The 27,208-nt window shown below is 41.7% G+C and overlaps 1 protein-coding gene across 2 annotated transcripts in view; it reads left to right on the top strand.

Annotated features, from left to right (window-relative positions):
- LOC141258986 (saxiphilin-like) overlaps positions 1-27,208 on the top strand; it is a 337,568-nt gene that overhangs the window by 93,826 nt on the left and 216,534 nt on the right. The window contains exons 16-17 of one of the 2 annotated variants that reach the window (XM_073674335.1): positions 13,194-13,344; positions 23,666-23,730. The exons of the other annotated variant lie outside the window; for it this stretch is intronic. Of the exons in view, the coding sequence (XP_073530436.1) occupies positions 13,194-13,344; positions 23,666-23,730 (216 nt within the window). The remainder of the gene's footprint in view (positions 1-13,193; positions 13,345-23,665; positions 23,731-27,208) is intronic. 2 annotated transcript variants of the gene reach the window in all.

The raw sequence follows: 27,208 nt of genomic DNA, 5'->3' as shown, positions 1-27,208 counted from the left end.
CCAAGCAGGCTAAAGTCTCAAGGTTAGCAGGCGGGTGGTCACGGCAAGTGACAGCAGGAGCCTCCAGGTAGGCTATCAGGTAACAGGCGAGTAACAGGCGAGTGCTCCCAGGTGAGCGGGCTAGCAGGCACGGCAGGTAGCAGGCAGGTAACAGGCAGGTGCTTCCTGGTAAGCAGGCGGACTTGCCCATAGACAGACTGGCGGGTAGAATGGAAGGCCAACTGTCGGGCTGGAGAGAAGTCAGACTGGCAGACTGGAACAGTAGTCAGGCTGGAAACTGGACCTGAGGGCTGAAGCAGAGGTAAGTATGCTGTGCATCAACTTTTGCTTGGGCACCTCCATTTTGGAGGAGGTGCCTTATATATGGGAGGACCCTCGGCTATTAGCCGTAGACTCCTTAGGACAGCGCGCGTGGCCCCTTTAAGAGAGAGGGAGTGCGTGCACACGCCCTAAGCACAGTGCCTGGGAAGCTGCGCGCGCAGGCAGCAGCAGGAAGAGGAGCGCAGCAGGACGCCGCGCGGGGGCGGGGAGGTGAGAGGGACGGCGTCTCTGCCTGGCAGGGGGCAGAGACGCCGATGCTACATGAGTAAATTAGAATACTTTATAACACCAGCATGAGAATGTTTTTAAAATCCGAAATGCTGGCTTATTGAAATGTATGTTCAGTAAATGCACTCAATACTTGGTCGGGCTCCTTTTGCATCAATTACTGCATCAATGCAACGTGGCATGGAGACGATTGGCCTGTGGCACTGCTGAGATGTTATGGAAGCCCAAGTTGCTTTGATAGCAGCCTTCAGCTCGTCTGCATTGTTTGGTCTGGTGTCTCTCATCTTCCTCTTGACAATGCCCCATAGATTGTCTATGGGGTAAAGATCAGGTGAGTTTGCTGGCCAATCAAGCACAGTGGTACTGTTGTTTTTAAACAAGGTATTGGTACTTTTGGCAGTATGGACAGGGGCCAAGTCCTGCTGGAGAATGAAATTTTTTTTTTTGGTTTTGTAACCTCATTGAGCTTTGAACCTCATAGCCAGGTGCATGCAATCATGAGAAAAGCTACTTAAAGTGGCCACTTGCAAGTTGTTCTCCTGTTTGAATCTCCTTTGAAGAGTGGCATCATGGGCTCCTCAAAACAACTGTCAAATGATCTGAAAACAAAGATTATTCAACATAGTTGTTCAGGGGAAGGATACAAAAAGCTGTCTCAGAGATTTAACCTGTTAGTTTCCACTGTGAGGAACATAGTAAGGAAATGGAAGAACACAGGGACAGTTCTTGTTAAGGCCAGAAGTGGCAGGCCAAGAAAAACATCAGAAAGGCGGAGAAGAAGAATGGTGAGATCAGTCACGGACAATCCTCAGACCACCTCCAGAGAGCTGCAGCATCAACTTGCTGCAGTTGGTGTCACTGTGCATCGGTCAACTATACAACGCACTTTGCGCAAGGAGAAGCTGTATGGGAGAGTGATGCGAAAGAAGCCATTTCTGCAAGCACGCCACAAACAGAGTCAGCTGAGGTATGCAAAAGCACATTTGGAGAAGCCAATTTCTTTTTGGAAGAAGGTCCTGTGGACTGAGGAAACCAAGATTGAGTTGTTTGGTCATACAAAAAGGCGTTATGCATGGCGGCAAAAAAAAACAGCATTCCAAGAAAAACACTTGCTACCCACAGTAAAATTTGGTGGAGGTTCCATTATGCTTTGGGGCTGTGTGGCCAATGCCAGCAGCGGGAATCTTGTTAAAGTTGAGGGACGCATGGATTCCACTCAGTATCAGCAGATTCTTGACAATAATGTTCAAGAATCAGTGACAAAGTTGAAGTTACGCAGGGGATGGATCTTTCAGCAAGACAATGATCCAAAACACCGCTCCAAATCTACTCAGGCATTCATGCAGAGGAACAATTACAATGTTCTGGAATGGCCATCCCAGTCCCCAGACCTGAATATCATTGAACATCTGTGGGATAATTTGAAGAGGGCTGTCCATGCTCGGCGACCATCAAACTTAACTGAACTGGAATTGTTTTGTAAAGAGGAAAGGTCAAAAATACCTTCATCCAGGATCCAGGAAATCATTAACCGGTTCCCGACCGCCCACTGTAGATAAACGTCGGCGCTTGCCGGGCTCTGTGCAGCGCCGACGTTTAAAAACGGTGGGTGGTCTCGCAGTGCTCAGAACCCCCAGGGTCCTGCAAGCACTGCGATTCCGGTGCAGAGCATTAGCTCTGACAGGGTACATCATCGGGACCTGATTAGATCAGGTCCCAGTGATGTTAACCCTTTGCTGTCTTCTATATGCTGTGATCTATAGTGATCGCGGCATATAGGAGACAGCAGGAAGAGAGGGGGTCGTCTTACTTACCTCCTAAGACCTCCGTTTCGTTTGAGGACCTGGGGTTGCTATGGCAGCTGGAGGTCACATGACCGCCTCCAGCTCTGCCATATATGGTGTCCTTCCTGTCTGGCTTCAGCCTGTATGTAGCTGATACCAGACAGGAGACTCTGACTGAAACAGTCAGGGAAGATCTCATGTAATGTAATATATGTCTATTACACTACATGAGATCAGTGATCAGAAAAATAAAAATTAATGTCCCATACAGGGACTAAGTAAAAATGTAAAAAAAAGTAAAAAAAAAAGTTTTTAAATTATTAAAAAAAAAAATCACAAAATAAATAAAAATAAATAAATAAAATATTAAACCAATAAATCCGTAAATTATTACAAAACCAAAAAAAGTACACATATTTGGTATCGCCGCGTCCGAAACAACCCGAGCTATAAAACTGTCACACTAATTAACTCCTTCTGTGCACACCGTAATAAAAATAAATAAAAAACGGAGCAAAAAAATATGCTTTTTCATCATATCGCCAAACAAAAAGTGGAAAAAAATGCGATCAAAAAGCAGAATAGAAATAAAAATGGTACCGCTGAAAACGTCATCTTGTTCCGCAAAAAAAAAGCTGCCATACAGCTCCATCAGCCGAAAAATAAAAAAGTTATAGCGCTCAGAATAAAGCAATGCAAAAAAAATAATTTTTTTTCTATAAAATTGTTTTATTGTGTAAAAGCGCCAAAACATAAAAAAATACAGTAAGTGTAGTATCGCTGTAAACGTACTGACCCGAAGAATAACGTTGCCTGATCATTTTTACCACACGCAGAACGGCATAAAAAAAACCTCAAAAAACAATTCCTGAAGTGTTTGTTTTTGTTAACTTTACCTCCCAAAAAACGGAATAGAAAGCGATCAAAAAATGTCACGTGCCCAAAAATGGTTCCAATAAAATTGTCAACTCGTCCCGCAAAAAACAAGCTGTCACATGACTCTATCGGCCGTAATATGGAAAAATTATAGCTCTCAAAATATGGTGATGCAAAAACTAGATTTTGCAAAAAAAGCGTATTTTAGTGTGTGACAGCTGTCAGTCATAAAAACCCGATATAAATCTGGTATCTCTGTAATCGCACCGACCCGAAGAATAAAGTAATCTAATCAGTTATATCACACGAGGAACGGCATAAAAAATAAATAAAACAAATATTATTCAACTGCTACTGATTTGTTTATTATGTCTCCCAAAGATCCCAGTAAGGCTCTGCTCACATTTATCCTGTGCTCTGCGCTGAGCACTTACACCAGAGTTTCCGTGTAAATCTCTGAAATACGTGATTCAGCCAGAACCCATGATGGAAGATTCCCTGTAATGAGGCAGATATAGGCCACTGTGGATGCCGTCTAGCCTGGGATCCCACGGTGTCATTTGTTTTAGGCGTGCATAAAAGTGCGGTTGGCCACAGTTTTGTGCACTTCTGAAAAAAAGGACACCACTAAACAGAGGCCAGACGGAGTCCAGAGTAACTCTGCTGCCTCATTACAGTGAATGGATCCCGCAGGGGTTTCATCTGAATTACATCACTTGGAAAATTAGATGGAAACCCCGATGTAAGTGCTCAGCCTAGAGCGCCGGATAAATGTTACGTAAAATGTTTCCAATAAAAGCTTCAACTCAGTCCTCCAAAAAAGCTAGTCCCCACTCAGGTCCATCATCTGTTAAAAATATAAGGGACTTCCAAGTTACTGGTAGCAGAAAGGCTCTGGAAAAGCAAAATGGTCCTTGCCCCCCAAAAGAAATTCAGAAAATTTTGTGCTCCCAAATCCAAATGCCTATTCTACAATAATTTGTTCTCCAATTGTCAAATAGCGCTCCTTCCCCCTCAAATCTCACCGCATGGCTAAGTGGTACGATACAGCCACATATGGGGTATTGACACTTTTAGAAGAAATTGTGTGACACATTTCGGCACCATTTTTACCCATTGCCCTGTGTGAAAATGTAAAATCTGAGGGTAAAAGATTTTTTTGTGGTGAAAATATAATTATGCTTTTTTCACTGCCCAATGGTATAAATTTAAAAATTAAAAAATGCTCACTACTTCCCTAGATGAATTCCTTGAGAGGTGTAGTTTACAAAATGGGGTCACTTGTGGGGGTTTCTGCTGTTTTGGCATGTCAGGGGCTCTCAAATGTGACATGGTGTCTGCTGCCTATCCCAGCCAACATAGCGCTTCTTTCTCTTCCGAACCCTGCCGTACACCAAAGCAGTGGTTTTCCCCCACATATGGGGTATCGGCGTACTCAGGAGAAATTGTACAACAAATTTCATGGTGCAATTTATCCTGTTACCCTTATGATAATGCAAAATTAGGGAATGAAAAACATTTTTTATGGGAAAAATGTGAAAATTTTATTTTTACGGCTCAATATTATAAACTTCTGTGAAGCAGCTGGGGGTGCAAGGTGCTCACCACACATCTAGATAAGTTCCCTAAGGGGTCTAGTTTCCAAAATGGTGGCACTTGTGGGGGGTTTCCGCTGTTTAGGCACATTAGGGGCTCCCCAAATGTGACATGGCGTCCGCTAATTATGCAAACAAATTTTACATTCAAAAAGTCAAATGGCGCTCCTTCCCTTTCAAACCTTGCCATGTGCCCAAACAGTAATTTGCCTCCACATATGGGGTATCGGCGTGTTCAGGAGAAATTGCACAACAAATTTCGTGGTGCAATTTATCCTGTTACCCTTATGATAATACAAAATTAGGGAATGAAAAACATTTTTTGAGGGAAAAATGTGAAAATTTTATTTTTACGGCTCAATATTATAAACTTCTGTGAAGCAGCTGGGGGTGCAAGGTGCTCACCACACATCTAGATAAGTTCCCTAAGGGGTCTAGTTTCCAAAATGGTGGCACTTGTGGGGGGTTTCCACTGTTTAGGCACATTAGGGGCTCCCCAAATGTGACATGGCGTCCGCTAATTATTCAAACAAATTTTACATTCAAAAAGTCAAATGGCGCTCCTTCCCTTTCAAACCCTGCCATGTGCCCAAACAGTAATTTGCCTCCACATATGGGGTATCAGCGTGTTCAGGAGAAATTGCATAACAAATTTCATGGTGCAATTTATCCTATTACCCTTATGATAATGCAAAATTAAGGGATGAAAAACGGTTTTGTGGGAAAAATGTGAAAATTTTATTTTTACAGCTCAATATTATAAACTTCTGTGAAGCACCTTGGGGTTCAAGGTGCTCACCACACATCTAGATAAGTTCCCTAAGGGGTCTAGTTTCCAAAATGGTGTCACTTGTGGGGGGTTTCCACTGTTTAGGCACATCAGGAGCTCTCCAAACGCAACATGGCGTCCGCTAATTATTCAGACAAATTTTACATTCAAAAAGTCAAATGGCGCTCCTTCCCTTCCGAACCCTGCCGTGCGCCCAAACAGTGGTTTTCCCTCACATATGGGGTATCAGCACGCTCAAGAGAAATTGCACAAAAAAATTTGGGGTCCATTTTTTCATGTTACCCCTGTGAAAATAAAAAAATTGGGTCTAAAGTAACATTTTTGTGAAAAAAGTTAAATGTTAATTTTTTTCTTCCACATTCCAAAAATTCCTGTGAAGCACCTGAAGGGTTAATAAAGTTCTTGAATGTGGTTTTGAGCACCTTGAGGGGTGCAGTTTTAAGAATGGTGTCACTTTTGGCTATTTTCTGTCATAAAGAAGTGACTTCAAAGTGACTTCAAATATGATGTGGTCCCTAAAAAAATGTTTTTGTAAATTTTGTTGGAAAAATGAGAAATCGCTGGTCAACTTTTAACCCTTATAGCTCCCTAACAAAAAAAAATTTGGGTTCCAAAATTGTGCTGATGTAAAGTAGACATGTGGGAAATGTTATTTATTAACTATTTTGTGTGACATATCTCTCTGATTTAAGGGCATGAAAATTCAAAGTTTGAAAATTGCAAAATTTTCAAAATTTTCGCCAAATTTCCGATTTTTTCACAAATAAACGCAAGTGATATCGAAGAAATTTTACCACTATCATGAAGTACAATATGTCACGAAAAAACAATCTCAGAATCAGGGGAATACGTTGAAGCGTTCCAGGGTAATTACTTCATAAACTGGCAGTGGTCAGAATTGAAAAAATTGTCCCGGTCACGAAGGCAAAAACAGGCTCTGGCGCGAAGTGGTTAAAAGCTACAGGAAGCGACTAGAGGCTGTTATTTTTGCAAAAGGAGGATCTACTAAATATTAATGTCACTTTTCTGGTGAGGTGCCCATACTTATGCACCTGTCAAATTTTGTTTGAATGCAGATTGCACATTTTCTGTTAGTACAATAAACCTCATTTCAAGGCAGAAACATTACTGTGTCCAACAGTTATTACATATATCAAACTGAAATAGCTGTTGCAAAAATACCAATTTTTATAAAACATTAAGCTTAAGATTAATAGGGGTGCCCAAACTTTTTCATATAACTGTATATCTGTATCAGCTGTAAATAATACTGAATATCTGTATCAGCTGTATATACCGTACATCGGTGTCAGCTGTATATACTGTATATCTGTATCAGCTGTATATACAATACATCTGTATCAGCTGTATATACTGTATATTTGCAGAATCTTTATTATAATTCAGTGGCTATGAAATAAAACAAATGTTTTATCCAATGGGAACTTGATTTGCTTTCGTACTTATAGCTGAATGAGACTTCCATATGTGGAGAATAAATGTGTTCTAGAATTCCACCAATATTTAGGCAAACGTTACCATAAAAAGAGGAGAAAGAAAATGAAAATGTTGTACATTTTTACAACTTTCTATAAATATGCAAACATAGTTTAAAATCACCTTTAGTTTTTTGGGTAAATTGTTACTGGTCCAGTAAAAAAAGAACTGAGTTCTTCACAACAATCATTAAAGGGATAATCTAAGAAGTAAACTCAACTGTTAAATCATTGGTCTCTACTGTAATGAAAAAGCACGGCCCCACTATCAGTGTTAGGTCAGTATTCAGTCAGTATTTTTTCTCAGGAGTGGGAGCCAAAACCAGGTGAGGAACAATCAGAAAAAAGGTATAATAGAAACAAGTGCACAAATTATATATTATATATCTCCAGGTCTGTATGGCTGCAACAAGTGTGGCTGTAATAAGTGTGATTCAGGAATATACCAGGAATGGCAGAAATGTATGTCTGCTGATTCCAATATCTGCTATATTCATTGATCCCTGTTTATGTCAAGCTGTCTGTTCTGGGTATGTCTTCTGATTCCAATATCTGCCATATTCATGATCCCTGTTTTATCAATCTGTCTGTTCTGAGCATGTCTGCTGATCTCAATATCTGCCATGTTCATTGATCCCTGTTTATATCAATATGTCTGTTTTGGGTATGTCTGCTGATTCCAATTGTCCCTCCTGCTATGTATCACCAAACTTGTGTTTTGAAGCTCCTGTCTGTTAACTCTTGTAACATCCTTCATAATCACAGCACTGAATTCACACCTGTGTATCTGTCACTGCCAGTATATTTTCCTAATTGTAATTTCCTATAATCCTTTGATCTGAATTCACACCTCTCTATCTATCCATTTTGGCCTGTCTGCAGCCCTTGCTATATAGCAAGTAATATACCCATATTAGCTCCTGTGTCTTAATTAACCCCTTCTGTGATTCTCTGATCTCTGGTTCTTCCCCTCTGCCCACACCAGGTCTAATCATAGATGTATACATTTTTAGACATAGGTCTGTTTGACCTGAGGTCTGTATGGCTGCAGCAAGTGCGGCTATAATAGGAGTGATGCAGGAATATACCAGGATTAAACCAGAAGGGAACAGTAAGCACTGCTTATCACATTTATCCGCTTATCTTTGAACCTACTCCTATCCTTTTACCAAGATACCATATGCTCTTACAGTTTTTGCTCCACTAATCGTCACTCTCCTTCGCTATCCCCAAACCCCTGCACCCTCTAACCAATTAATTATCTCTCCGTCCCTCTTACCTCCCCACCTGACTTCATCTGCTGACCTGTTCCTCAACCTCAGATCTATCCTACTAAAACATAAAACAAGCCAGCCACTCTTCTTCTCCCACCTGCTCTCCCTCTCTCTGCTTCTCACTGCTGGCGACATATCTCTCAATCCTGGACCCCCACAGCTGATACCTCACATTTATTCCACCTCCTATCGCTCCCAACCAAATATAAACTACCGCAACCTCTGCTACATAAAACCCGTCCCTCTGATGCCCACCATCCTGCTCCCTTTCTCTGGAGCACTCTGGAATGCCCGCTTTATCTGCAATAAGCTCGATGTGATTGATGACCTCTTTACCTCTTGCAATTTCTCCTTCCTGGGCCTCACCAAAACATGGTTGACACCCTCTGCTACTGCTTCGCCTGTTATGCTGCGTTACGGTGGCCTCCACTTCACCCACACTCCTCGCCATGGTAACAGACATGACGGAGGAGTGGGTCTTCTCCTTTCTACCAACTGAACCTTTAACCCAATTCCACCTCTACTTCCCTCCTCCACCCTTCTGTTATATACCAACTTCGGGGCCCAGTCACTGCCTTTATTGACCAATTCTCCACCTGGCTTCTTCACTTTCTCTCTGCTGACATTCCCACCATCATCATGGGTCACTTCAACATCCTCATTGACACCCACCAGTCAGCAGCTTCCAAATTCCGGTCACTTTATCTTTTGGACGTACTCAGTGATCCTCCTTAGCCACCCACAGAGACGGACACACACTAGACCTTATCTTTACCCGTCTCTGCTGCCTATCTAACTTCACAAACTCCCCTGTCCCCCTATCTGACCACCATCTTCTCACTTTCTCATCTCTGTCCTCCTCACCCATGTCCAGAAACTAACACACCACCGCAGATACCTTGCACATCTAGACACTCACACACTCTCTGACTCTGTTCTACCATATCCACAGTCCACGACACAGACGGCGCCACTACCTTCTACAATGCCACTCTCGCATCAGCTATTGATAGGGTTGCCCCTCTCGTACATGGCAGAGTCCGAAGAATCAATATACAACCCTGGCACAATAACCTCACTAAAAAGCTTTGGCAAGTGTCCAGGGTTGCGGAGCGGCGTTGGAAGAAGACACATTCGCAAGATGACTTCACTGCATTCAAACAAGCATTACTCACTTTCAAAGCAGCCCTCACCACCGCCAAACAGGCCTACTTCACAACCCTCATATGTTCCTTATCCTACAACCCAAAACAGTTATTCAACACTTTTAACTCCCTCCTTCGCCCTACACTGACCGCTTCGATCCCCCTCTCTCTGCAGAGGACTTTGCCACACACTTCAAAAATAAGATAGACCAAACAAGGCAAGTCTTTATTGTTCAACCACCACAATCCCTTTTTTATACCAGACCACAGTCCTTCCCCCATAAACTCCCTCTCCAACATCACTGAAGGAGAACTTACTCATCTCCTCTCCAAATCACAACTCATTACTTGCGCACTTGACCCCATCCCATCCCACCTCCTCCCCAATCTCACTACCACACTTATGCTGGCCCTAACCCACCTCTTCAACCTATTACTAACCTCTGGTACATTCCCTTCTGCTCTCAAACATGCCACAATCATGCCTATCCTCAAAACGCGATCCCTCAAGGCTCAACCCAACCGTTATGTCAAGCTATCGTCCCATATCGCTTCTATTTGCTTCCAAACTGCTCGAGTGGCGTGTCCACGTTAAACTTTCCTCCCATCTCTCATCTATCTTGCTCTTTGACAACCTACAATTTGGTTTCCGTCCCCATCATTCCACTGAAACTGCCCTGACCAAAATTACTGATGACCTACTTACAGCCAAAGCTAACAGACAATTCTATATACTCCTCCTTCTAGACCTGTCATCTGCCTTTGACCCAGTTGACCAATGCCTCCTACTACAGAGCCTCTCTTCCTTTGGCGTCAAAGACCTTGCCTTAATCTAGATCTCAATATACCTTTACAACCGCACATTTAGTGTCACCCTCTCCCACACTACCTCCTCATCCCACCCTCTCTCTGTTGGAGTCCACCATGCTCTGTCCTAACACCCCTACTCTTCTCCATCTATACCCTTGACCTGGGACAACTCAAATTCCCGTGGCTTCCAGTATCACCTATACGCTGGCCCAGACGTCACTTCTCTGCTGTTAAGAGTCCCAGAGTGTCTCTCAGCCATATCCTCCTTCTTCTCCTCTCGCTTTCTCAAGCTCAATGTGGACAAAACTGAACTCATCTTTCCTCCATCTCATGTATCTTCCCTACCTGATCTATCTATCACAATAAACGACATCACGCTTTCCCTTGTAACGGACATCCGCTGCCTCTGGGTAACCCTTGACTCAGCCCTGTCCTTCAAGCTGCACATCCAAGCTCTTTCCACCTCCTGTCGTCTCCAGCTCAAAAATATTTCCAGAATCCGTCCTTTCCTCAACCCTCAATCTACTAAAATGCTTGTGCATGCCTTCATCATCTCCCGCGTGGACTACTGCAACATCCTCCTCTGTGGCCTACATGGATCACTCTCGCACCTCTCCAGTCCATTCTTAACTCTGCTGCCCGACTAATTCATCTCTCTCCTCGCTACTCCTCCGCTTCTCCCCTCTGCAAATCTCTTCACTGGCTCCCATTTCCACAGCGTATATAAATACCCCAACGAATATGTAATTCAAGCTACTAACACTGACCCACAAAGCCATCCATAACCTGTCTCCTCTGTATATCTCTGAACTAATCTCCCAATATTTTCCCTCACATAATCTCCAGTACTTCCAAGACCTCCTTCTCTCCTCCACACTTATTCGTTCCTCACCCAATCGCCTCCAAGACTTCTCCCAAATATCCCCCATCTTCTGGAATTCTTTTCCTCAACACGTCCAATTCTCTGCCACATTCAGATCCTTCAGACGGAACTTGAAAACCCATCTCTTCAAGAAAGCTTACAGCCTGCCATGACCCCGCTGCCTCCTTAACAACACTGGAGCAGCAGTCTCACCAACACCAGAGCTGCTGCAACCCCCCACCTACTGTCTCCTTCCCCACCATCCTGTAGAATGTAGAGGGTCCTCTTGCCCCTGTACCAGTCTATCATTGTTAGTCTGTTTACTGTAAGTGATATCTGTATTTTTATGTAACCCCTTCTCATGTACAACACCATGGAACCAATGGTGCTATATAAATAAATGATAATAATAATTCTGCATTTATCAACCACTCCTGATTTTCGCTCCCACTCCTGAGAAAAAATATTGACCGAATACTGACCAAATACTGATAGTGGGGCCGTGGTCTTAGACAGCGAGTGGGGACTTCTTGTGTTCAGATGCAGCAGTCACACTGTCCAGGTCAATTATTATCAATAATAAGCAAGAAGTGCACCAGCATCTTCAACACATGATTCTCAGTGTGTTTTACGTGTCAGGACTCCAATAAAGATGTCATGACCTGAACCTGGTGAACTTCTTGCATTAAACTTGCCTCACCAGTCAGGGCAGTGATTGTTTGCAGTGGCCAAGTAATATTGCTCTTGGAGAGTAAACATCACCACTTTGGACCATAAGAGCACCATTGATGGAGTAGGGAAGGGCTGGGGGAGAGGGAGGTTAAAGTTTACCTTTCATTGTAAACAGTTTTTAATATGTTATATTTAAATATTACAGGTTTTAATCGGTGGGATATAATTGTTGAGATTGCCATCAGTTGATAAAGTGAAGGGTAGAAGCTCCCAGCCCATTTGTTTCTGATCAGCTCTGCTTGGCTTCCCACCATAGAATGGATCCATAGATGGTCCGAGGTCCCCCAATCAAAACGTCTGAAATGTCTATGATATGTAACAATATGACTTTTGGCAAAAGTCCCTTTAACAGGTCATTGCTGTATATTTATCATCAAATTTGAACTCTGTAATAACTTTAAGTATGATAGATGGGAATTGGGTGCAATATAAAAGATTGCAAAATCTATAATGCTTGAGGATTGTCAATTTGCAATAAAATAAGTGGGAAAACCCACTACTGGGTCCATTTTGACTATTAAATGACTTCTGGACAGCAACATTTAAACGGGTTGCCTGGCCTTAGGCTACAAGTCTGCAGCCACTTTACTGCGTCCGGTCTCACTCAATACACGTGCATTGAGTGAAGCCATGCCAATCTAGTCAGCATGTGACCGCATGTATGCAAATCACATTCATGCGGTCACATGACTGCTCGCTCCCGTCACCGGAGAATTCTTACAGCGCGTAGTGCACACAATGTGAGGATCCACAAGTCTGCAGTCACATTACATGACTACAGACTTGTAGCTTAAATCTGGACAACACCCTTAAATAATAATCTGTTTACACAGCCAGACCTAGCTTCAGATGCTTATTGAATGACCAATAACGTCGTCGAGTCTACACAGGACAATGTGCTTCCAAGAACGATGACCATTTGTGCAAACCAAGGTATAATTTCACTCGACAAATGAGCATTTTGCTCATTTATCAGTTAATCGACAGTAACGCTCACCTATGATAATCGTGCAGTGTTAATGAGCCCATAGAGCTCACCCAATGCTGATTATATTCATCTGCAAATGCTATTAGAAGTTCATTTTTAATATTATCACAACAACCTGTACAGATTTTTCAATTTATAATAAAAATCATGGACACATCAATATTATATTCAGATTTGTAGCCAAAAAGTTCCCTATTGTTATGAATGAACTGTCTGTCATTTTATGGTCGGTTGGTTGATAATCCTGCTGAGTAAATAAATGAATTTGCTGATATATTTGTGTCTATAATAGGATCCTTCTTCAGTCAGAGCTGCGCTCCAGGATCCGCCATTGATTCCAATCTCTGCAAACTATGTATTGGTGATCCACAAAACCCCGAGGCTAATACAAAATGTTCTTTAAGCGACAAAGAGGCGTATTACGGCAATGAAGGGGCCATCAGGTAAAATAGTCTAGAAAGATCATTCCTATCCATTCTGCTCCTGTCATTTTACATCTACTAAAGGCAGATTGTGGGGTCTGCATTATATGGTGCTATTATTATTTTTTTTTAGAAATTATTAAATTCCATGTTCTGTTAGTAAAAATTCATTAGTACATTCTCCAAAACGTTTGACCCACATTACAAAGAAAAATATAAGCAAAAATATTAGAATTTAGTAAAACTAGTGCAAAATGATAAAGGATTCATTTCATGATTTATTTTTTTTTAAAGTCACTTTTCCTTTTTTTCTTGTGGTATCTCTTGTGGGTTTTCTTGCACCAATGGAGTGCACAAGTTACTAAAAGTTGAGCAAAATGAGAGATGTTCTTTTTGAGTGTTCCACTGTGCAGAAACTAAAATTCTATAGATTTTGTAGTTCAGTAGATTACTGGAGTACAATTGTGCAAAAATTTGCAACATACTATGTTAAGATGATCTTCATTTCCTTTTTTTTTCTCTCTCCTCTTCCTCCTTACCCCATTTTCTCTTAACCTTTATTTGGTTGCCTTTCCTTTCCCTGCATCCCTTTTCTAACCCATTGTCCCCTATACTGTAAGAATTCCCCTAATAAAAATTATTTTGAAAAAAAAAAAATTTGCAACATTCCAAAAAAAGTGAAAATGATGAATTAGGCTAAAATAACAGCATAAGGAAAACCCAAACAAGAAACAAGTAAAAAACAGTAAAGTTAACTTAAAGGTGGCAATTAAATAAGGTGCAAATCTAAAAAAAGATGCAATTAGAACCATTTTTACTCCAAAAAAGTGGCAATGTCTTTATTGAATCAGGGCTAAAAAGTTTTTACAAAACGTATCACATTCAAATATCTGACTCTCTTTCAGAACATTTGGGTTCAATCTGGAGTAACCCCAAAATACAGTATACAGTCAATTGTAAGATTATGTAACTTGCATTAAAAGTCCCTTACATAACATTAGGCCAGATTTATTATTTGCAATTTTTTAAGTCTCTTTTCTATTTTTGCCTTGTGTTAGTCATTGCCGTTTTCATGAAAAATAGAATAAGAAAAAAACCCTTAACACAAATTTATTTATCAGAGACACTAAAAGCCCTCAATGGTGTCCCCATATATCATTATATATAACACAATAGGTTATAAAGGGATATTGGGAGTAGAAAATGGTGTTCAACCATCAGATATTTATACACCTATAAGGACCATAGGGTTAAAGATACAAGCATTTACAGATGACACCTGCACAGCCACAAAATAGATATTAATTAGTTTAAATAAAGACCTACATAGAGCCCTAAAGATTCCCTACCTGACCGTGAAGATTAGCATGTTACTATGTATGTAAACGGCGTTCCTACTCAATCAAGACTGTCCCTATAACATCCCTGTATAGTCACAAAAATAATATTAAACTCATCACTCCACTAATAGGGTCTTAGAATTATAAATTATATCTTAGAGATATTAGACTCTTCTGATAATACTGGTAATATATATACATCTCACTCCTCTGATAAGTTAAAAGGGACGTCTTTATAAGATACTGAAAAAACCTTAAAGATTCATCATACATCAATCCACATAGGAGACGGAGTATCAATCCATTTTTCCCTACTCGTTTCCCCTCGTAGTGTGCGAGGTACATTAAAGGAAATAAGGATCATCCAGAGTTGCATGAAAAAAAGCATGATGTCCATTGTGTGGCGTGTGTTCCACCTCGTCATTACACCGTGCTGGAATGAGTTCCACCATTTAACATAGAGGAGCAATGCCATTTTAACCAAGGGTGAATCACATTGAATACCAGTATTGGAAGCAATATGTCAGCATCAGTTAAGGAGTGTGCTGACAATATGGTTGATCAAGAAAATAGTGAGACCATTTTTTCGTGACATATTGTACTTCATGATTTTGGTAAAATTTCTCTGATATCACTTGCGTTTATTTGTGAAAAAAAAATGGAAATTTGGCGAAAATTTAGAAAATATTGCAATTTTCAAAATTTGAATTTTTATGCCCTTAAATCAGAGAGATATGCCACACAAAATACTTAATAAATAACATTTCCCACATGTGTACTTTACATTAGCACAATTTTGGAACCAAAATTTTTTTTTGTTAGGGAGCTATAAGGGTTAAAAGTTGACCAGCGATTTCTCATTTTTCCAACAAAATTTACAAAACCATTTTTTTAGGGACCACATCACATTTGAAGCCACTTTGAGAGGTCTTTATGACAGAAAATAGCCAAAAGTGACACCATTCTAAAAACTGCACCCCTCAAGGTGCTCAAAACCACATTCAAGAACTTTATTAACTCTTCAGGTGCTTCACAGGAATTTTTTGAATGTGGAAGAAAAAAATTAACATTTAACGTTTTTCACAAAAATGTTACTTTAGACCCAATTTTTTTTATTTTCACAGGGGTAACAAGAAAAAATGGACCCCAATATTTATTTGTTATTTACTATATTACTTTATTAAAAATAACTAAAAGAACCCATGAGTCTTCTGAGTGCCAGGTTGTTTTTCTGTATCTATACGGGCTTGTAACCCTACCTGGGCACCACCACCACTCCAGGAGTGCGGTAGTTTCTATTTTATATACCCAATATTTGTTGTGCAATTTCCCCTGGGCACGCAGATACCCCATATGTGGGGAAAAACCACTGTTTGGGCGCACGGCAGGGCTCGGAAGGGAATGAGCGCCATTTGACTTTTTGGTTGTATTTTGCTTGAATAATTAGCGGACGCCATGTTGCGTTTGGAGAGCCCCTGATGTGCCTAAACATTGGAGCTCCCCCACAAGTGACCCCATTTTGGAAACTAGACCCCCCAAGGCACCTATCTAGATGCATAGTGAGCACTTGGAACCCCCAGGTGCTTCACAAATTGATTCGTAAAAATGAAAAAGTGTTTTTTTTTCCACTTTTTCATTTTTACGACTCAATTTGTGAAGCACCTGGGGGTTCCAAGTGTTCACTATGCATCTAGATAGGTGCCTTGTGGGGTCTAGTTTCCAAAATGGGGTCACTTGTGGGGGAGCTCCAATGTTTAGGCACGCAGGGGCTCTCCAAATGCGACATGGCGTCCGCTAACAATTTGAGCCGATTTTCCATTCAATTTGTTAGCGGACACCATGTCGCGTTTGGAGAGCCCCTGATGTGCCTAAACAGTGGAGCTCCCCCACAAGTGACCCCATTTTGGAAACTATACCCCTCAAGGATTGTTTTTTTTGTTTTTTTTATTCTGTTCCGCGTGTGGTAAAATTGATAAGGCAGCTTTATTCTTCGGGTCAGTAGGTTTACAGTGGTACCACATTTATATCGTTTTTCTATGTTTTGCACTTTTACATAATAAAAGCAATTTTATAGAAAAAAATATTTTTTAGCATAGCTTTATTCTGAGAGCTATAACTTTTTTATTTTTTGGCTGATGGAGCTGTATGGCAGCTTGTTTTTTGCGGGACGAGATGACGTTTTCAGCGCTACCATTTTTATTTATATTTGTCTTTTTGATCACGTGTTATTCCATTTTTTGTTTGGCAGCATGGTGATAAAGCATTGTTTTTTGCTTTGTTTTTTTTTTTTTACCGTGTTCACTGAAGGGGATAACTAGTAGGACAGTTTTATAGGTTAGGTCGTTCCGGACGCGGCGATACCAAATATGTGTACTTTTATTGTTTTTTTTTTGTTTTTTTTAATAATAATATTTATTGATGGGTACATTATATTTTTATTTTTGGTGGATTATTTTTTTTTATTTTTTTTTTATATTTTTACAATTTTTTTTTTTATTTTTTTTTTCACTTTCTGACAGTTTTTATACTTTTTTACTTTGTCCCACTATGGGACTTTCACTTTCTTTTCTCTGATCGCCTGCATGGCACAGGAATGCAGCACCATCCCTGTGCCATGCAGGCTGTCAGCGCTGGACAGGGAGAAGATAGTTTGGAGATGCACTGCGCATGTCCAAAAAATCTTCCTGCTGTCTGGTGACCCGGATGTTCTCATGACGACAACGGGTCGTCATGGCAACATCCTGGAAGCCACGGCAGACAGCGCTGGAGGCCGGAAGAGGAGGTGAGTATCTGCGATCACCTCCCCTTGCCACCGCAATGCTGCGATCGACTGCGATCGACTTCGATCGCAGCATTGCGAGGGTTAATGTGCCGGGAGCGGTGCAGGACCGCTCCCTGCACATAGCCCTGGGTGTCAGCTGTGACAATCAGCTGACACCCGGCGGCACAGCTGGTGTGCGCGCGGGATGCGATGACATACTAATACGGGTCTGGCTCTTAAGTCCCAGGGCACAGACGCGTATTAGTATGTCTAATGTTGTTAAGGGGTTAAGAAATGAAGGTCAGACAGTCCGAAAAATTGAGAAAACTCTGAAAGTGTCCCCAAGTGCAGTTGCAAAAACCATCAAGAGCTACAAAGAAACTGGCTCACATGAGGACCGCCCCAGGAAAGGAAGACCAAGAGTCACCTTTGCTTCTGAGGATAAGTTTATCCGAGTCACCAGCCTCAGAAATCGCAAGTTAACAGCAGCTCAGATTAGAGACCAGGTCAATGCCACACAGAGTTCTAGCAGCAGACACATCTCTTCAATAACTGTTAAGAGGAGACTTTGTGCAGCAGGCCTTCATGGTAAAATAGCTGCTAGGAAACCACTGCTCAGGACAGGCAACAAGCAGAAGAGACTTGTTTGGGCTAAAGAACACAAGGAATGGACATTAGACCAGTTGAAATTTGTGCTTTGGTCTGATGAGTCCAAATTTGAGAGCTTTGGTTCCAACCACCGTGTCTTTGTGCGACGCAGAAAAGGTGAACAGATGGACTCTACATGCCTGGTTCCCACCGTGAAGCATGGAGGAGGAGGTGTGATGATGTGGGGTGCTTTGCTGGTGACACTGTAGGGGATTTATTCAAAATTGAAGGCATACTGAACCAGCATGGCTACCACAGCATCTTGCAGCGGCATGCTATTCCATCCGGTTTGCGTTTAGTTGGACCATCAGTTATTTTTCAACAGGACATTGATCCTAAACACAGCTCCAGGCTGTGTAAGGGCTATTTGACCAAGAAGGAGAGTGATGGGGTGCTACGCCAGATGACCTTGCCTCCACAGTCACCAGACCTGAACCCAATGGAGATGGTTTGGGGTGAGCTGGACCGCAGAGTGAAGGCAAAAGGGCCAACAAGTGCTAAGCATCTCTAGGAACTCCTTCAAGATTGTTGAAAGACCATTTCCGGTGAATACCTCTTGTAGCTCATCAAGAGAATGTCAAGAGTGTGCAAAGCAGTCATCAAAGAAAAAGGTGGCTACTTTGAAGAACCTAGAATATAAGAGATATTTTCAGTTGTTTCACACTTTTTTGTTAAGTATATAATACCACATGTGTTAATTCATAGTTTTGATGCCTTCAGTGTGAATGTACAATTTTCATAGTCATGAAAATACAGAAAAATCTTTAAATGAGAAAGTGTGTCCAAACTTTTGGTCTGTACTGTATATACATAGTCAACCATGTGTTTGGTCACCATCAAGTCAGATATCCAGGGGAGGATTGTAAAAAGCCCAAATACGTCATTGCACTTATTTTCCCAGCAGACACATACCAGCTTTTATCTTTCATCTGATGATGTGGACCACTGAAGCTGGGGACAGCAGTCTAAAACGGCCACAAAACGCCATGGGTGACAGAGGTGTTTTCTCAGTTACCACAGAGGTTGATCAGCAATTACCGATGAAGCAGAAATGATGGATGAAGTAGAGCTGGATCAGAGATGATTGGTGAAGCAGAGATAACTGATGCAACAGAGATGTATCAGAGATTACTGGTGAAGCAGAGGTCGATCTGTGATGACTAGTGAAGCAGAGCTGAATCAAAGATGACTGGTGCAGCAGATCTGAATTAGAGATGACTTGTGAAGCAAAGCTGGATCAGCGATGATTGATGAAGAAGAGTTGTATTAACAATGACTGGTGAAGCAAATCTGGATCAGAGATGACTGACGAAAAACAGTTGTATCAACAATGAGCAATGAAGTACAGATGGATCAGCCGTGATTCGTGAAACAGATTTTGATCAATGATGACTGATGAAGGAGAACTCGATTGTAAATAATGATGAAGCAGAGATGGATCAAAGATGACTGGTGAAGCAAAGTTGTATCCATGTTGACTGGTGAAACAGAGCTGGATCAGAGAGGACGGGTAATGTGTGCTGGATTTGGTGGAGCCATTACCATGAAATAGCAGAGTTGTTACCAAGATGTAGGAGAGTTGTTACTACAATGCTACAGAGTTGTTACAATGATGTAACAGAGTTGATAACACGATGCAGTAGCGTTGGTTGGTAATATGATGTAACAGAGTTAGTACAACTATGTAGCAGGGTCATTGCCATAATGTAATAGAGTTTAACTGTACTATGAAGTACAGAGTTGAGGTACAGGGGTGGCTCATGGTAATAAATAGTGGCTGAGCTCCTGAGTAAGGTTAAATGACTTATCCAGATAACATCACAGGAGCGTGCCAGACTATGGTAACCCAACATAAATGAGAGGAAACTAAACCAGCTGAGAAGAAGCAGGCAGCACTCAACACTGAGTCGGGAAACATAAGTAGAATCAGAACAACAATGGTGTGTACATTTCTTTACATGCGGACATAGAAAGTATCAGTCATACAGTGGGTACAGAAAATATTCAGACCCCTTTAAATTGTTCACTCTTTGTTATATTGCAGCCATTTGGTAAATTCTAAAAAGTTCATTTTTTTTCTCATTAAAGTACACTCTGCACCCCACCTTGACTGAAAAAAAAACAGAAATGTAGAAATTTTTGCAAATTTATTAGAAAAGAAAAACTAAAATATCACATGGTCATAAGTATTCAGACCCTTTGCTCAGACACTCATAATTAAGTCACATGCTGTCCATTTCCTTGTGATCCTCCATGAGATGGTTCTACTCCTTCATTGGAGTCCAGCTGTGTTTAATTAAACTGATAGGAATTGATTTGGAAAGGCACACATCTGTCTATATAAGACCTCACAGCTCACAGTGCATGTCATACCAAATGAGAATCATGAGCTCAAAGGAACTGCCCAAGGAGCTAAGAGACAGAGTTGTGGCAAGGCACAGATCTGGCCAAGGTTACAAAAGAATTTCTGTATTACTAAAGGTTCCTAAGAGCACAGTGGCCTCCATAATCCTTAAATGGAAGAAGTTTCAGACCACCAGACATCTTCCTAGACCTGGCCGCCCAGCCAAACTAAGCAATTGTGGTAGAAGAGCCTTGGTGAGAGAGGTAAGGAAGAACCCCAAGATCACTGTGGCTTAGCTCCAGAGATGCAGTAGGGAGATGGGAGAAAGTTCCACAAAGTCAACTATCACTGCAGCCCTCCACCAGTCGGGTCTTTATGGCAGAGTGGTGTAATGGAAGCCTTCCCTCAGTGCAAGACATATCAAAGCCCGCATAGAGTTTGCTCAAAAACACATGAAGGACTCCCAGACTATGAGAAATAAGATTCTCTGGTCTGATGAGACGAAGATAGAACTTTTGGTGATAATTCTAAGAGGTATTCACCTGCCCAATACAATTCCAACAGTGAAACATGGTGGTGGCAGCATCATGCTATGGGGGTGTTATTCAGCTGCAGGGACAGGACGACTGGTTGCAATTGAAGGAAACATGAATGCAGCCAAGTACAGATGTATCCTGGATGAAAACCTCTTCCAGAGTGCTCTGGACCTCAGACTTGGCCGAAGGTTCACCTTCCAACAAGACAATGACCCTAAGCACACAGCTAAAATAACAAAGGAGTGGCTTCAGAACAACTCTGTGACCATTCTTGACTGGCCCAGCCAGAACCCTGACCTAAACCCAATTGAGGATCTCTGGAGAGACCTGAAAACGGCTGTCCACCAACGTTCACCATCCAACCTGACGGAACTCGAGAGGATCTGCAAGGAAGAATGGCAGAGGATCCCCAAATCTAGGTGTGAAAAACTTGTTGCATCATTCCCAAGAAGACTCATGGCTGTATTAGCTCAAAAGGGTGCTGGTACTCAATACTGAGCAAAGGGTCTGAATACTTATGACCATGTGATATTTCAGTTTTTCTTTTTTAATAAATTTGCAAAAATTTCTACATTTCTGTTCTTTTTCAGTCAAGATGGGGTGCAGAGTATAGTTTAATGAGAAAAAAAATGAACTTTTAAGAATTTACCTAATGGCTGTAATGAAACAAAGAGTGAAAAATTTAACCCCTTTACAGCCTGTGCCGTATTAGTATGCACAGACTGTAATCCCCCGGTTCAGTGAGGGCTCCGGCGGTGAGCGCGCACTGAACCGAGCACATGTCAGCTGATTATTACAGCTGACATGTGCCCGCAACAGCCGCGGGGGGAATCGCGATCCACCCGCGGCTGTTAACATGTTAAATGCCGCTGTCAATCTCCGACAGCAGCATTTAAAGCGTGTCCTAAGCCCTGCCCATCGGCGACCTCGTCACGTGATCGCAGGTCACCGATGGGTGGGCATGACAACCCAGGGTCTGCAGCAGACGCCTGCGGTTGTCATGAGCTGGTCGCTATGAGCGCCACCTAGTGGTCGGCGCTCATAGCACAGGACCATTTCTGCTGCATACAAGGGATCTGCTGATCCCCTGTACGTAGCAGAGACGATCGCACAGTTGCTGCTTCTAGTCTCCTATGGAGACTATAGAAGCATGCAAAAAGTGGGAAAAAAAGTTTTTAAAAATATAAAAAAATTTTTAAAAATATAAAAGTTTAAATCACCCCTCTTTCGCCCCATTCAAAATAAAATAATAATAAAAAAACCTACATAGACATATTTGGTATCGCCGCGTTCAGAATCGCCCGATCTACCAATATAAAAAAATAATTAATCCGATCTGTAAATGGCGTAACGAGAAAAAAATTCTAAACGCCAGAATTACGTTTTTTGGTCGCCGCAAAATTGCAATAAAATGCAATAACGGGCCATCAAAACATCGGATCTACCTCAAAATGTTATCAATAAAAACGTCAGCCCAGCTCGCAAAAAATAAGCTCTCGCCCAGCCCCATATCCTGAAAAATGGAGACGCTACAGGTCTTAGAAAATGGCGCTATTTTTTTTTTTTTTACCAAATTTTGGAATTTTTTTTCACCACTTAAATAAAAAAGAACCTATACATGTTTGGTGTCTACGAACTCGTAATGACCTGTAAAATAAAAATTGCAGGTCAGTTTTAGCATTCAGTGAACGTGGTAAAAAAATAAAATAAAAAACAACTGTGGTATTGCACTTTTTTGCAATTTCACCGCACTTGGAATTTTTTTCCCGTTTTCCTGTACATGATATGGTAAAACTAGTAATGGCGTTGAAAAGTAAAACTCGTCCCGCAAAAAATAAGCCCTCACATGGCCATATTGACCAAAAAATAAAAACGCTATGGCACTGGGAACAAGGGGAGCAAAAAACAAAAATGCAAAAACGACAAATCCCAAGGTTAGGAAAGGGTTAAAGGGGCCTGAATACTTTCCATACCCACTGTATAAGAATTACAGGAGTGAGTAAAACAGAAGTGTGTAACATTACAATTGGCTACAGGATATGATCGAAAACAGCAATGTGGACCCATTTTACTACATCATGTCTATGAAGCTTGATCCCATATAACCGAGTATAAACTCCAGAATACGAAAATCACGCGGGCTGCACCAACAGTCTCTTCATGATCCAAATCATTGTTTGGAGCGCAGATGTGGGTCCAATACTCTATGATGAAAATGTGAGTATGGCTCTGTACATGGACACCTTCCAGAAATTTTTTGCAAAGTAACTGATCACAAGCGCAGGAAAGTATTGTTTGTTTGAGCAAAGTGGGACTACTGGCCATATATTATGCATGTCTCTGTGGCAAGTTCATGCAGAATTCACAGAAAAACATACGGTGAGCAAAGGGTTGTGCCTCCACAGTCACTAGACCTGTTTAGTGTGCGACTTTTAACTGTATGGTTACTTAAAAGGTATGGTTTCCAAAATTAATTCACAGACTGCCTCCAAACTAAAACAACAAATTTAAAATTTTGTTCAACACTGCATAAAAGTTGGCAGAAACCAATTCCAGCAACTAGTGATATGGGTAAGTAGTAAGCACTTCATTCTTCGATTATCCATTAAACTGTGCAAACCACACAAGGGAAAATGTTCTATTTTTCACTGCCCGCCATGTAACTTACATCTATTTTACTTCTGCTCAGTTAAACTTTTTCCTCTGATTTTAGGTGTCTGGTGGAGAAGGGAGATGTGGCGTTTGTAACGAGTGATGCTATATTCGAAAATACAGATGGTAAGAGAGCAAGTATCTGACACAGCGCCTCACAAACATGGTTACATTACAGATATACAATAATGGGACTTTTAGTAATTTTTTTCATTTTTGGATAGTTTATCTTTTTTTATGTAAGAATTAAATGGTGTCAACAACCTGTGCATAAACCAATAGTACAAGCAAACATAAGAACACTTTTAATATATCTTGTCAGATAATTTGAATTCTTTCTCCACTTATGAGCCACTTTTTCCCCTCCACCCTGCATCCTGAACTCACCATTCACATTAAAGGGGTACTCTGGAGAGATAAAAAAATTATTCTAATGGCCCATAAACAATAAAGATAACATGAATAGTGCTTTTTGTAATCCTCTGAGTACCCGTAATTCCGAGTGACACTGGAGCTGCTCCTCATTGCTCCCCCTCCCTTATGGGACATTACATCACAGATCATGGGGACTGCTCTCGGCTTCTAGTAGTAGACAGCCCCATGATAATGTCTCCTTGTCTGCAGTCTTAGATGAGGGGGAATGGTGGGTGCATGGCCTGTTCTCGCCTTCTAGTAGCCCTACGGGGAAGGAGACATTATCAGGGAACTGGCTGCTATTAGAAGCCAGAAGAAGTCCACGCCCCTGATCTGTGGTGTAATGTCCCATAAGGGAAGGGGAGCAGTGAGGAGCAGCTCCAATGTCACATGGAGTTACAGGTACTCAGAGGGTTACAAACAGCACTATTCATGGTATATTGATTGTTTATAAAGGCTAGGCCATTACAATAATTTTTTATCTCCCAAGAGTACGCCTTTAAAAAAGTAGTTCAGATTCATCTTGGCAAGAATGACTGCCAGCTCAGTGAGGATACACCTCCAATTTTCTTCTATGAAGAATAGTGGTTGAAAGAGAAATGAGGAGCACAGAGGGAAAAAAAACAAGCAGAAGAAAACACTGAAAGATCGTGTTGAAATTAGCGAGTGATTTAGCTTATCCTAGAGATGGATTCATAGCCACACAGCTCAGTGCTGCTGAATAATCTCCATACTGCTGCTACCACTCACCATATGCTAAACAGAAAAGAAGAGAAGGAATACCTCTGTGTCTGTGTACGTTTATTAAGGGAGACATCTTAGCAGCTTTTCTCCAAAAACAACACCAGAGACAACTGAAAATTAGAGATAGAGGCGACAGCCAAGAAAGCTATTGAAAAATGCAAGGTACATGTCAAATAATGACTATAGATAGTGTTAAGCCTCATGTACATACATGTATAAGGAAAATATACCTGAAATGGCAAAAATAAAATGTAAGTGTTACACGCATGCCGCTAGGTTCAAATAGGGAGAGACGGGTTTCATGAATTCTTTGGAATCCTGGGGGAACCGGTACTCAGGGAGACCATAGTCTGAAGCTTCTCTCAGGCACACGATAGATTCAATTGCTGACCAGACACATCTGACAAGAGTCTTTTTCAACAGTTTAATAGTGGAATTTATTCTGAAGCACGGCCAGTGCAATTCAGGGATATTAGAGCAGCAATCTTCATTACAGTACAGTTTAATAAAGCAGGCACAGTAATGTCAGTCTCTTTAGTAGCATAATGTAGCACAGATTAGATCTCTTAGCAGAACACTTCTATGCATACACAACCACAGGCTTTTCGTTCACAAGGACTCAATAGTACAGATCATTCTTTATCCTGCATGGAGATGGAGGGGGGGAGGGTTGATGAGGGAGATGATCCCTGTGACACAATTCCTTCCAGTCCTTATCTTCCTGCCTGATAAAACTCTGCACTGTTCGTTCAGGGAGTTTATCTGACCTGTGTTTAGGTTCTCTCCTGATCTGAATCCTGTTTAGTTGCCTTCTGTCAGATCCAGATAACACACCACCTTTCTCTTTGGCTTCAACCAGACTACAATAACAAGTTCCCCACAATCCCCCTGGGGCTCTGCTAAAACACTCCCTGTCTCCTGTGACTGTGTTAACCCCTCTGGTTGCTGGATGCTTATGAAGCACAACACTTCCTGTCTCCTGTGCTTGTGTTATTTGTAACAGTTGTTGGATGTTTTTGAAGCAACAGCACTACTTCTGCAAGTCACATAAGAGTAGGCTTAAATAAACAAACATCTTTCTAAGAGGTTTAATGATATTGGAGGAAGAAACACTAAGGTTATGGATTCAGAAAGGTTGTTAAACACAATGTGCAATAGCAGGTTGTATTCCCAAGGATAACAAGATATGGCAACCATTACGATACCGAAAGGGGTTATTGCTTAAATATGAATCTGCCTTGCCTTGTACTGATGTATGGTAAAGCCATACACATAACATATCTGTCTCTCTGCTCTCCCAAATAAACATACATATATGGAAAAGTAGACATGTGAACTATTCATTAAAAAACAAAGGTTCGCCCAAAACTGTCCAATTCCGCCAACATTTATATACATAGCCAGCTTACTACAAAGTGTGAAACAAAAACCCGAAGAAATGATCTGGAATATAAGTTGGTATGCATGCAGCATATAGGCGCATGTTCAAACTGACCACTAAACAGACAAAACCCCAGATAAATGCAAAGTGAACAAATACCCTCCAGCAAATAAATAAATAGTAATAGTGCATGAACATAACATAGGGTACTTGGTTAACAAAATTTGGATAAAAAAAACATAAAAGCCACCCCAACACGTCACAATGACCCTATTTGGGACAGTCCTAGCTTATAGTATTAAAACCTTTTCCACATGTCAAAATGATGTAAATGTGAATAAGGGCTGAGTAAGACCAATACCCCGACTAATGGACACCCAGAGATTGTACCACCAGGGCTGTGGAGTCAGTAAGCCAAACCTCCGACTGCCTCATAACAGTGCAGCCACCTGCCCCAGAACAGTGCAGCCACCTGCCCCATAACAGTGCAGCCACCAGACCCATAACAGTGCAGCCACCAGACCCATAACAGTGCAGCCACCAGACCCATAACAGTGCAGCCACCAGACCCATAACAGTGCAGCCACCTGCCTCATAACACTGCAGCCACCTGACCCATAACAGTGCAGCCACCTGCCCCATAACAGTGCAGCCACCTGCCCCATAACAGTGCAGCCACCTGCCTCCAAATAGTGCAGCCACCTGCCCCATAATGGTGCAGCCATCTAACTCATAACAGTGCAGCCACCTGCCCCATAACAGTGCAGCCACCTGACCTATAACAGTGCAGCCACCTGCCCCATAACAGTGCAGCCACCAGACCCATAACAGTGCAGCCACCAGACCCATAACAGTGCAGCCACCAGACCCATAGCAGTGCAGCCACCAGACCCATAACAGTGCAGCCACCTGCCTCATAACACTGCAGCCACCTGACCCATAACAGTGCAGCCACCTGCCCCATAACAGTGCAGCCACCTGCCCCATAACAGTGCAGCCACCTGCCTCCAAATAGTGCAGCCACCTGCCCCATAATGGTGCAGCCATCTAACTCATAACAGTGCA

Source organism: Phyllobates terribilis, unplaced genomic scaffold, assembly GCF_046119375.1.
Source record: "Phyllobates terribilis strain yellow unplaced genomic scaffold, ASM4611937v1 Scaffold_3__8_contigs__length_932513732, whole genome shotgun sequence".
In the NCBI taxonomy this organism is placed as follows: Eukaryota; Metazoa; Chordata; class Amphibia; order Anura; family Dendrobatidae; genus Phyllobates; species Phyllobates terribilis.
The sequence above is the reverse complement of the archived record's forward strand: the minus strand, read 5'-3'. Positions and strand labels throughout refer to the sequence as shown.